Source organism: Polistes canadensis, unplaced genomic scaffold (genome assembly GCF_001313835.1).
Source record: "Polistes canadensis isolate GaletaPanama2010 unplaced genomic scaffold, ASM131383v1 scaffold_24, whole genome shotgun sequence".
NCBI lineage: Eukaryota > Metazoa > Arthropoda > Insecta > Hymenoptera > Vespidae > Polistes > Polistes canadensis.
Window position 1 is genome coordinate 1,029,535 of NW_014569571.1, and position 12,629 is coordinate 1,042,163.

Here is a 12,629-nt window from a genome sequence, read left to right on the forward strand (position 1 = left end):
ACTTACAACTACTGATATTAGTTGGTGATTTATTTTTTCGATATTTGTTTCCAAATTAATTATTTGTTTTTTCTGAAAATAGATACATTATATAAATCAGATATTAAAGAAAATTAGTAAGTAATATAATCACCAGGAACACTTACAATATTGTCTAAATCGACACGACTGTATTTTAATTTGTTAGTGAGACTACAAATTTCAGAGTTTATTGTACTCAGCTCAGATTGTTTTTTACTACATTTTGAAACCTCTTTCATTTTTTCTATTAAAGTTGCCTAAAATTATTCTTATTAAAATAAAAATTGTTATTTATATAATTATATAAAGAAAAAAAAAAGAATTAAAAACCTTTTGTAACTTCATCTCTTGTGTCTGCTTATCTTTCCATACAGTAGCTTTGGTTGATAAGTCAAATAATCCTCCAGAAAATAAACCTGATTTCTGGTAATAACTTCCATCAAGCGCAACACACTATTATATAATAAAAATATGTAAATAAAAGATAAAATTAATTAATGCTTATTAAAATATAATAAGTATATAATTCGTAGGTTACTCACTGCGTATCTGTAATTCGAATGAATTTCATATGCAACTCTTCTAGCATCTTCTGATGTTTCGCATAAAAGCGTATTTTTGGTCACAAATAAGATAGCATTAGAAATGTCTTTAGGAAAGTATTCGATTACATCATATAATAGCTGCACATTTTGTAGATTTCTCATATTTCTATGAATAGATTAACACTTGAAAATTTTGCTATTGTATTTGAAATTTCTACTTACATATTCTTCATTTATATTTTTAAAAGATAATACCTCAAATTATGTCGAAGCTGGTCACTGTGAAATTCAATCTTTAAAGAATCAAGTGGTAAAAATGTTTCTACACATATTTGTTGTTGTTTCAAATAATCAATGCATTTCCTTGCCACTTTTTCTGTTTCAACAACGATTGCATCTTTGAAATTCCAAAGTACCTTAGTTACAGCAATATTATATCGTTCATGAATTGGTTTACACAAAGTAAATAAACGACCATACTAAAAATATAAAATATAACATAGTTATAGAAAAGAAGAATTTTGAAGTTAAAGTTGACTAATAAGATATAAAATTACCACTTCTGGAAATAAATCTTTTAAAACTCTAATTGTATTTAATTTTTCGCATTCTTTTGAATCTGCGAATTTATTTATTTGAATAGCATTTAATTTATTTGTAATTTTATTGAGTTCCATTTGCGTTTCTTCCATTATAATGTTATTTTGTATTATTTCATCTTTAAGATTATGTTTAAGTGTTTTTTTCTCTGCTAAAGTAACTTCGGTTGTTATTATATATTGTTGTAATAGTTCTTCTCGCTTTTCTGTTTCTTTTGACATGAATTGTAATCTTTTCTTTCTGTCTTCCAATTCAATTTTCTTTTGTTTTTCATTATCAAGTTTATTTTGATCGTTCTCTTGGTCGTACTTGAGAGAATTTAGATTTTTCGTTTGTTTTTTACACTCTCGTTCTACTTTACCTTTTAAAGAATAATAGGTTTCTATCTTTAAAAAAAAAATATGTAAATTAAAATTTAATATTGAATTATAAGAAAATATAATTACAAAAATATATTATAAAGACTATGTAAGTATTCTATAATACTTGAGCATTGTCCAGTTCCAAGTTACTTAGTTGCGATTCAAGTTCACTTGAAATGCTTTGCGTTAAATTAATTTTTAATGCCTCTACTTTTGCCAATTCATTTTTTAGATCTTCCATAGTCTTAAGATGTACTTCATCCGCATGATATGCTTTAGTTAAAGATTTATGAATAAATGAAATCTTTTGTTGTAAATGAGAAATTTTTTCTTTCACAGCAATTAACTGTGTAGTTTGTTGAGCCTGTTGTAAATTTGTTTTTGTCAAATTATCTTCCATCATTGCTTCTTGATCCATTATTTCAAAATATTTCTTCTTCTTTTGTTCCAATATAATTTCTGCCTTTTTTTTCTCATCCTCATGTTGATCCATTTTGGATTTATTGTCGTTCCAAAGTAATTGTAAATTCTCAAGATCCCTTTTTATATGAAACAATCTAAATAGTTGTAATTCTGTTTTTTTATCTTGCTAAATGTTTTAAAAAAGATAAAGAACATAAATCATAATACGAAATGTTTTGTAGAGTACGATAACAAGTTAACATACATATTCCTTTTGTAATAATTTATATTCTTTTGCTTCCTCTTGTTGTAATACAAGACGTTTCTTTTCAACTGTGAGACACTTTTTTTTGTGAATCATATGATGAAAGTCTAGATCACATTTTTGCATTTCATTTTGTAATCTACATAAGAGTAAAGGTAGATATTAAATATTTTTCTTATAACACTTAAAATAATCAAATAATTTTAGGAAAAACAATTATTTCTCATATTACGTTTTGTATTTCGATTTTAGTTCAGCAGACTTGCTAATTTCATCGAACATAATAGAAATTTCTTTAGGATTTATAACACACATCGCTTCAATACTTCCTTGAAATATTAGGAAATTCTTACTTTTTACATTAAGTCCAAGCGATATAAGTTCACGAACGTAAAATTCAAATTTAACAATCTAAACATTTCACATTATTATGAGAATTATTGTAATTTACATACAATTGAATTTCTATTTACTTAATAAAAGGAAAATATCATTTTTATTTTACCTTGTTATTTATACTATATACATTGGAAGAATTTTGAATGCTACGGGTAAATTTCTTACCCTTACCTTCTATTTCAAAAATAGCTGTTACATGTGTACTACAAATAACAATAATAATACTTTCAATTAGAATGGTATCAAACAAAAAAAAATAATGATGTTATACAAATAAATGAAAAAAATAAACAATGGTAATATAAAATCAACCTATTTGATATTAATGTTCCATCAGACTTATGGGAAATAAGATCATTTAATTGACGAGCACGTAAATTACTGATTTTTTCTCCCATTACAAAACTAATCGCATCCATAATATTAGATTTTCCTGGAAATATATAAACATATATATATATATATATATATATATATATATTTTTGTTAATAAATATTTTATGAATTTATAAAAAAAATGAGAATATACAATAAATAATTAAAAAATGTATATATATGTATATATTTACCAGTGCCATTTGGTCCAATAATTGCACAAAAAGGCTTAAACGGACCGATAATTACTTCGCCGCAAAATGATTTAAAATTGTAAAGTATTATTTCCTTCAAATATATGCTCATTGTGAATCTTTTTTTTCTTTTTAATGTAGATAATTGAGGAGAATATTTAAAAGTATTTGTGTCAAAAGTACTTTTATATATAAACTGTAACGGTTTTTCAAATAACAATTGAACACTAACAGTTTTACAGCATATAACATTTAAATCATAATGTACACATATGTACTACTAGTGTCAAATATGATACACAAAACTTTTATCGATGAAAACTTTTTATTTTTAATTTTGTAGAAATAATTAAATTTTTTAAAATATAATTACTTCTACAAAAATGAATAATAAATATAACGATAAAAACTATTTTTATATAGATTTAAGTTTATGCTATAAATCAGTGTTTCTTAATTGGTAGTCTGCAAAACAATCTTAATAGCCCGCCAAAAGCATATAAATTTAATTATATGTGATATATATGTTTTTGCAATCTTTTAAATCATGATAAATTTTATTAAATTTATTTTTAATTTAGTTCAAAAACTTAATTTTGTTTTTTTATTGTTTTATTCATAGAGTTTATAGAAAATAAACTAAAAAAGGTTATTGAAATATTATTTTTTGTTTTTACTTAGATTTTGTTGATTATTAATTCGATATTTTATTAGTTAATTTACTTGTGTAAATTTGTTAAACACTACAATAATTGTATTTTATTATAAAAACATTCACTCTATCTTCTATTATTTTAGTTCAATACGTCATTTGATTCATAATAAAAGTATTTTTAAATTGATTGGTCTGCGGCATGTAGTCAGTTGAGAATTACTGCTATAGGTAATATAGTTCTAAGGGTTTACTTACACTACGATAAGAAACATTTTTAACGATGAAAAGTATTGTATGGGGGTTGGAAGTTTTATAAAACTTAGTAGGAAATATGTGTGAATAAATATATATATATATATATATATATATATATATGTTTATATATTTCCAGGAAAATCTAATATTATGGATGCGATTAGTTTTGTAATGGGAGAAAAAATCAGTAATTTACGTGCTCGTCAATTAAATGATCTTATTTCCCATAAGTCTGATGGAACATTAATATCAAATAGGTTGATTTTATATTACCATTGTTTATTTTTTTCATTTATTTGTATAACATCATTATTTTTTTTTGTTTGATACCATTCTAATTGAAAGTATTATTATTGTTATTTGTAGTACACATGTAACAGCTATTTTTGAAATAGAAGGTAAGGGTAAGAAATTTACCCGTAGCATTCAAAATTCTTCCAATGTATATAGTATAAATAACAAGGTAAAATAAAAATGATATTTTCCTTTTATTAAGTAAATAGAAATTCAATTGTATGTAAATTACAATAATTCTCATAATAATGTGAAATGTTTAGATTGTTAAATTTGAATTTTACGTTCGTGAACTTATATCGCTTGGACTTAATGTAAAAAGTAAGAATTTCCTAATATTTCAAGGAAGTATTGAAGCGATGTGTGTTATAAATCCTAAAGAAATTTCTATTATGTTCGATGAAATTAGCAAGTCTGCTGAACTAAAATCGAAATACAAAACGTAATATGAGAAATAATTGTTTTTCCTAAAATTATTTGATTATTTTAAGTGTTATAAGAAAAATATTTAATATCTACCTTTACTCTTATGTAGATTACAAAATGAAATGCAAAAATGTGATCTAGACTTTCATCATATGATTCACAAAAAAAAGTGTCTCACAGTTGAAAAGAAACGTCTTGTATTACAACAAGAGGAAGCAAAAGAATATAAATTATTACAAAAGGAATATGTATGTTAACTTGTTATCGTACTCTACAAAACATTTCGTATTATGATTTATGTTCTTTATCTTTTTTAAAACATTTAGCAAGATAAAAAAACAGAATTACAACTATTTAGATTGTTTCATATAAAAAGGGATCTTGAGAATTTACAATTACTTTGGAACGACAATAAATCCAAAATGGATCAACATGAGGATGAGAAAAAAAAGGCAGAAATTATATTGGAACAAAAGAAGAAGAAATATTTTGAAATAATGGATCAAGAAGCAATGATGGAAGATAATTTGACAAAAACAAATTTACAACAGGCTCAACAAACTACACAGTTAATTGCTGTGAAAGAAAAAATTTCTCATTTACAACAAAAGATTTCATTTATTCATAAATCTTTAACTAAAGCATATCATGCGGATGAAGTACATCTTAAGACTATGGAAGATCTAAAAAATGAATTGGCAAAAGTAGAGGCATTAAAAATTAATTTAACGCAAAGCATTTCAAGTGAACTTGAATCGCAACTAAGTAACTTGGAACTGGACAATGCTCAAGTATTATAGAATACTTACATAGTCTTTATAATATATTTTTGTAATTATATTTTCTTATAATTCAATATTAAATTTTAATTTACATATTTTTTTTTTAAAGATAGAAACCTATTATTCTTTAAAAGGTAAAGTAGAACGAGAGTGTAAAAAACAAACGAAAAATCTAAATTCTCTCAAGTACGACCAAGAGAACGATCAAAATAAACTTGATAATGAAAAACAAAAGAAAATTGAATTGGAAGACAGAAAGAAAAGATTACAATTCATGTCAAAAGAAACAGAAAAGCGAGAAGAACTATTACAACAATATATAATAACAACCGAAGTTACTTTAGCAGAGAAAAAAACACTTAAACATAATCTTAAAGATGAAATAATACAAAATAACATTATAATGGAAGAAACGCAAATGGAACTCAATAAAATTACAAATAAATTAAATGCTATTCAAATAAATAAATTCGCAGATTCAAAAGAATGCGAAAAATTAAATACAATTAGAGTTTTAAAAGATTTATTTCCAGAAGTGGTAATTTTATATCTTATTAGTCAACTTTAACTTCAAAATTCTTCTTTTCTATAACTATGTTATATTTTATATTTTTAGTATGGTCGTTTATTTACTTTGTGTAAACCAATTCATGAACGATATAATATTGCTGTAACTAAGGTACTTTGGAATTTCAAAGATGCAATCGTTGTTGAAACAGAAAAAGTGGCAAGGAAATGCATTGATTATTTGAAACAACAACAAATATGTGTAGAAACATTTTTACCACTTGATTCTTTAAAGATTGAATTTCACAGTGACCAGCTTCGACATAATTTGAGGTATTATCTTTTAAAAATATAAATGAAGAATATGTAAGTAGAAATTTCAAATACAATAGCAAAATTTTCAAGTGTTAATCTATTCATAGAAATATGAGAAATCTACAAAATGTGCAGCTATTATATGATGTAATCGAATACTTTCCTAAAGACATTTCTAATGCTATCTTATTTGTGACCAAAAATACGCTTTTATGCGAAACATCAGAAGATGCTAGAAGAGTTGCATATGAAATTCATTCGAATTACAGATACGCAGTGAGTAACCTACGAATTATATACTTATTATATTTTAATAAGCATTAATTAATTTTATCTTTTATTTACATATTTTTATTATATAATAGTGTGTTGCGCTTGATGGAAGTTATTACCAGAAATCAGGTTTATTTTCTGGAGGATTATTTGACTTATCAACCAAAGCTACTGTATGGAAAGATAAGCAGACACAAGAGATGAAGTTACAAAAGGTTTTTAATTCTTTTTTTTTTCTTTATATAATTATATAAATAACAATTTTTATTTTAATAAGAATAATTTTAGGCAACTTTAATAGAAAAAATGAAAGAGGTTTCAAAATGTAGTAAAAAACAATCTGAGCTGAGTACAATAAACTCTGAAATTTGTAGTCTCACTAACAAATTAAAATACAGTCGTGTCGATTTAGACAATATTGTAAGTGTTCCTGGTGATTATATTACTTACTAATTTTCTTTAATATCTGATTTATATAATGTATCTATTTTCAGAAAAAACAAATAATTAATTTGGAAACAAATATCGAAAAAATAAATCACCAACTAATATCAGTAGTTGTAAGTNTAATCAATATTCTTGTCCCAACAGTATATTAATATATATGAGTTTCAAAGGGAAAATTGAAGACAGTTAATAAATTTTGATGAACAAATTTATTTGATCTTGTTGAACGTTTCGTCCCTTACTGGGGACTTCCTCAGCTACTACAAAAATTTTTTTTTTTTTTTCTTTATATATATATATATAATAATAAATATATAAGATTTATGGGGTATATACAAAATAAAATAACAAATTAATCGCTTACAATATATACATGGTGTAGAAAATTATGATTTTATTTTTAAAAATTGTAAATAAATAAATTGTTTGAGTCGCTTAAGTTTTCGCACTTGTTATGGCGGTAAGAAGATAGCAGGTTCTGTATTCAGTAGTATAATATTTAGAAAGGCAGACATAAACGCTATAAGAAAGAAAGGTTACGTTTGTTTAGATTAATTTTTCCCCATCGTGGAGTGATATTATGTTATATATTTAATAATTTATAAATAAATATATTATACATATTAGACATTGTTTACATATTTATTTATATTTAATTACTCAAATTAAATTAAAATTTTTATAATAATCTTAGGTTGTATATATTGAATAGAAAGATCAAAAAATTTAGATATGTACTATGGATGAAATTAGTTTAGAAGGCAAACAATCTCTTAATTATTCTAATTGTTCTGATAATATATTTAGTGAGAAATCTTAATATTTGTTTTTAAATCAATAATAATAATGTTATATTTTTTTAGATACAAAATCAAAGAGTACTACATCCGCAGTTCAAATAAAAGATAAAGAAAAAATACAGAAGATTGTAACATTAAAAAGAATAAGAAACGACATTAGCGAAGAAAGTTCTCAATCCTCCGATGAATGTTTCTCCCCCGAAATTAAATATACTGGTAATAATTGATATATTATAACATTAAGTTTCCCATAAAGTAGTTCTTTTAATTTTAAGGCATTTTTTCTAGGCCCTCCTGTAAGATATAAACTCTCTTATAAAGAAAACGGACAATCTGAGATTGTTAAGGAGATTATTAAAGAGACTTCAAAATGAATGCAAAATTAAATAAGTGTTCCGACAATGAAATATATCATTTATTGATGTCTGATACAAAAAGTAAAATTCCTATAATCAAACTACACAGAATTTCAACCATTGAAAAATTGGTAAAACCTAACAAAAATGAAAATATAAATTATTGTAACTCCAAAGAATTATTTGACTCGAACAAATCTATATCAAAGAGTAGCTCCACTGAAAAATCCATGACTTCTTTGAAAATTAAATTGAGACGTTCTACGGAACAAAGCAATTACAAAATTGATAACGGAAGGTAAGAATATAAATACGATCGTATATTTGTTTGTTTATTGTTAACTCTGTTTACATTTTGTATAGTATTCAAATTAAAATGTTTTTTTTAGTAATAAGAAGATTACTAAAAATATAAAGGAAAACAATGATCCGGTAGAATCACCGCGTAGAATGGAAAGACTTCGCAGTCGACCTAAAAGATTCAGTGATTATGAATGTAATATGTTTCCTAGTTTTAATTCTTTAAAATTAAGAACAAGAAGAACTATTAATTACAACGAAGAGCTTACTTACGATAATTCATCTCCGAAGCATAATAAGCATGAAGATAGTGATTTTAAAGAACATATAATAGAACAAAAACAATTATCAAAAGTATCAAATGATACAGAAGAAAATATAAAAACTGTGGATAATAATCAATTTCAAAATATTACAGACACACCTAAGAAAACAACTAAACGTATTGCTCATACAAAATTTATAACAGATTCCATGGATGAAGATTTAAATAATACTGATAAAACTCTATTATTGACTAAGAAATACAGACAGACTGTTAGGAATAAAGTATTAGAAGATAAACAAAATAAAGATAATGACGAAGAAGAAATAAATGATTTATGCGATGGTATTATGATGATGTCAAATAATATTTTAACACCAAAAAAGAAAAATAATAGGCAGGAACAAAAAGAATCCAAAGATTTGAAAAAAAACATAAGGACACCAAAATCATCTGTTTCATTCAAATTAAGTAATTTGACACCATCCATGAAAAAAAGAACTTCATTATTAACAAAGCCATTAACACCTTTACAACAAAGTAGATCTAAATTACATGTGAGCGTTATACCAAAATCGTTACCTTGCAGAGAAGAGGAATTCAATAATATCTTCACATTTTTGGAAGGAAAATTAATGGATAAATGTGGAGGGTATGTTGATAATAGACTATTATATTAATAAAATGAAAGATTTGTTTTTCCATACATATCAACTATTTCTAATATTTGTTAATATATAGATGTATTTACATAAGCGGAGTTCCTGGAACAGGTAAAACTGCTACTGTAAATGAAGTAATACGTTGTTTAAAAAGATCAGTGGCAAAAGGAAAACTGGATGATTTTGACTTTTTTGAAATTAATGGTATGAAGTTGACAGAACCGAGACAAGCTTATGTGCAAATTTGGAAGCAATTGAATGGTAACACTTGTACATGGGAAAAAGCATATCATGAACTTGAAAAGCAATTTACTAGTAAAAATTCTAAAAGGCTAATGACTTTGTTACTTGTAGATGAGGTAAATTATCCACATATATATAAATTAATTTAATTTATAATTATTGAATTTTTTATTCTGTGTTTTTAGAGTTTGCTTTATTAATGCATGGAAATATTGTATTGTTATTTTTTTTATTTGATTGTTTGATTTATTTAGACAATTCCTTTTTCTGTTTTGTTTATAAATATAGCTTGATCTTTTGTGCACAAAACGACAAGATGTAGTTTATAATTTATTAGATTGGCCTACTAAAGCAAATGCACAATTAGTTGTTATTACTATAGCTAATACTATGGATTTGCCAGAAAGAATATTAATGGGTCGTGTTACCTCACGATTAGGTCTTACGCGATTAACATTTCAACCATACAATCATAAACAATTACAAGAAATAGTATTAACAAGACTTAAGGATTCAGATGCATTTAGAAGCGAAGCTATACAATTAGTTGCACGGTTAGTAAATATTGTTATTCAAATCTTTTAGAATTTAAAGTCAATTAGTTATTTTTTATACATTTATCCATCATATTTCATAAATACAATTTTTTATAAAATAGAAAAGTATCTGCTGTATCTGGAGATGCTCGTAGAGCTTTAGATATATGTCGACGTGCTACTGAGATTGCAGAATTGTACAAAAGAGAAAAAGTTATCATGCAAGATGTAAATGAAGCTCTATCAGAAATGATTGAAAACTCTAAAGTTCAAGCTATAAAACATTGTTCAAAAATGGAGCAAATGTTCTTGCAAGCTGTATCCGCACTAGTAACACGAACTAGTATCGAAGAAGCTTGTTTTAAAGATGTATATCAACAACTCTGTTCCATATGCTCCTTTGAAGGTTTGTATGTTAGATTAAAATTAGTAACAACACAACAAAAAATTTATTTGTATTATTTTTATAGGTATTCGGATACCTAATATAACAGAAGTATTTGCTATATGTGGAAGATTGGAAGCTAGTAGATTGATAATACGTGACAATGCACGGATGGATATACATCAAAAACTTTTGTTAAATGCATCAGCAGATGATATTCATTTTGCATTACAACCCATTGATCTTAATTAAAACCATGTATTTCACTTTTTTTCTTATTTAAATTCTTAATGTCTGTATGTGCCTTACTTTGTGCAGTATATATTTTATAATTGTTTCAAACGTATTTATATAATATTTTTAAGTAAGATAAAATGAAAATAAATTTCAAAGAAACGATGAATGTTCGACTATCACATATATATATATATGTGCCTAAATTTGTACAGAATATTTATATAAGTCTATATTAATAGATATGAATTGCATAACCCGTTCTGTCTATAAAGGTATATAATTATAACTCTTTCATCTAACATAATCCATTTGTGTTTTACCAATTTTGTGCAACGAACATATGGTTTTGTATCAATTAGCCATTTATATTACATACATTCTGTGTTATAATATTATTTTATACTTTTATATACAAGAAATGAATGCTGAAAATATTGATGAAGTTATTATTAGATTACATAATGACCATAATTGGAAAGACATTGTGAATTTATCTTCTGTTATTGATAGCTCAAAAACCTATAGATTATTTTGGGTACTTCCAACTTTAGATGATTTAAGTTGGATGACTGAAATAATTAAAGAGTATAAAATATTAGGAATAATTAGCATAGGTTGCGGTTGTGGCTTGATCGAATGGTTATTGCAAAATTTTTCCGGTAAGTACTTATAGAGTACAGGAATTTTGAAGTCGTTCAAGATATATAAATTTATTATTAAAAACTAAATAAATATTAAGTTCTTTTTCAATTTTTTAGGTTTAAATATTACTGGTTTAGAACTGGATAATTCCTGGTGGCGAAGTAAATATGCTCCTCCACTATTTCTTGAAAATATTATTTTTATTAATGAAAATAAAGGGAAAAACTTTTTGGTACCAAAAGATCATGCAGTTTTATTCTGCTACTTTAATAATGGAGAAGCCTTTTGTAACTATATAGCTAATTATGAAGGAAATATAATATTTGTTATTGGACCTGCAGAAGACCAAGAACGTATTACAGACCCACTTCCATTCGATGAGAAATTTGTCAAATTCAATTGGAAACTGCTTACAAAAAGACCAATAATGAATTTTAAAGATTATATTGTTGTGTATACTAGATAGGATTGTATTTGTTTAATTATTTATGTTAATGTGTATCGCTTACATGTAAAATGGGAAAAAAAGGAAAGTAAGGTTGGTATACCTGCAGGGGATATATTTAAAGTTGATATCCAAAGTAACAACCTATAAGGTAGCAAAAAGAAATAAGTAATTCGTTCATAATGTATAAACAATAGGTAAATATTTTCATTTTTTCATTTCTTTCTGCTGTTGCGGTTCTATGCAAATTTTTTTTTACTGAGTGCATCTGTGTAAAGCAGAAGGGGAAAAGAATAATATAGAGAACTTTTTTTCCCAAGTGTGCTTGCGCCTTGAATTTGTGGTTGCGCATGTGCATAACATATCTTCCACTCATGATGTCGCCATTTCATAATTATTCAAAGTGTAATAATTATTTTCAACTAATGAATGATAAATAAAACATATTTGATAAAATAAAGTTGAGCAAATAGTGTGCAAATAAGAGCACCTATTCATTTTTTTCTGCTGTTAAGGTTCTTTGCTAGCGTTCCTACGGTAGATGTTCTGCTTCTAGTGACTCTTTCTGTATATGATATATTTAATAATCTAAGAAAATTATTTATTTCTTATATATATGTATTAGTTTATATATATTTTAT

The 12,629-nt window shown here is 25.2% G+C and overlaps 4 protein-coding genes across 5 annotated transcripts; 3 read left to right on the forward strand and 1 right to left on the reverse strand.

The window, feature by feature from the left end:
- Positions 1–113: 113 nt before the first annotated feature.
- LOC106783648 (structural maintenance of chromosomes protein 1A-like) lies at positions 114–1,387 on the reverse strand. The gene is made up of 6 exons (XM_014742360.1): positions 1,248–1,387; positions 1,124–1,151; positions 822–1,045; positions 564–732; positions 352–474; positions 114–278 (listed from the first exon to the last, which is right to left on the reverse strand). The coding sequence occupies exons 1-6, from the start codon at positions 1,385–1,387 to the stop codon at positions 114–116; spliced, it is 849 nt and encodes a 282-aa protein (XP_014597846.1).
- Positions 1,388–5,849: 4,462 nt separating this feature from the next.
- LOC106783649 (structural maintenance of chromosomes protein 1A-like) lies at positions 5,850–7,123 on the forward strand. The gene is made up of 6 exons (XM_014742361.1): positions 5,850–5,989; positions 6,086–6,113; positions 6,192–6,415; positions 6,505–6,673; positions 6,763–6,885; positions 6,959–7,123. Exons 1-6 carry the CDS (start codon positions 5,850–5,852, stop codon positions 7,121–7,123), a joined length of 849 nt encoding a protein of 282 aa, XP_014597847.1.
- Positions 7,124–7,483: 360 nt separating this feature from the next.
- LOC106783713 (origin recognition complex subunit 1) lies at positions 7,484–11,064 on the forward strand. 2 transcript variants are annotated; one of them, XM_014742498.1, is made up of 8 exons: positions 7,484–7,577; positions 7,981–8,133; positions 8,206–8,571; positions 8,663–9,490; positions 9,580–9,859; positions 10,032–10,297; positions 10,402–10,685; positions 10,750–11,064. In XM_014742498.1, the coding sequence occupies exons 3-8, from the start codon at positions 8,288–8,290 to the stop codon at positions 10,914–10,916; spliced, it is 2,109 nt and encodes a 702-aa protein (XP_014597984.1). In that variant the 5' UTR covers positions 7,484–7,577; positions 7,981–8,133; positions 8,206–8,287; the 3' UTR covers positions 10,917–11,064. The 2 variants fall into 2 exon arrangements, with proteins under 2 accessions (XP_014597984.1, XP_014597983.1); XM_014742497.1 differs by having other exon boundaries at positions 7,575–7,652.
- A 104-nt stretch (positions 11,065–11,168) lies between these two features.
- Positions 11,169–12,524, forward strand: LOC106783714. Its single transcript, XM_014742499.1, has 2 exons — positions 11,169–11,560; positions 11,660–12,524. The coding sequence occupies exons 1-2, from the start codon at positions 11,242–11,244 to the stop codon at positions 12,007–12,009; spliced, it is 669 nt and encodes a 222-aa protein (XP_014597985.1). The 5' UTR covers positions 11,169–11,241; the 3' UTR covers positions 12,010–12,524.
- The last annotated feature ends 105 nt before the right edge of the window (positions 12,525–12,629 follow it).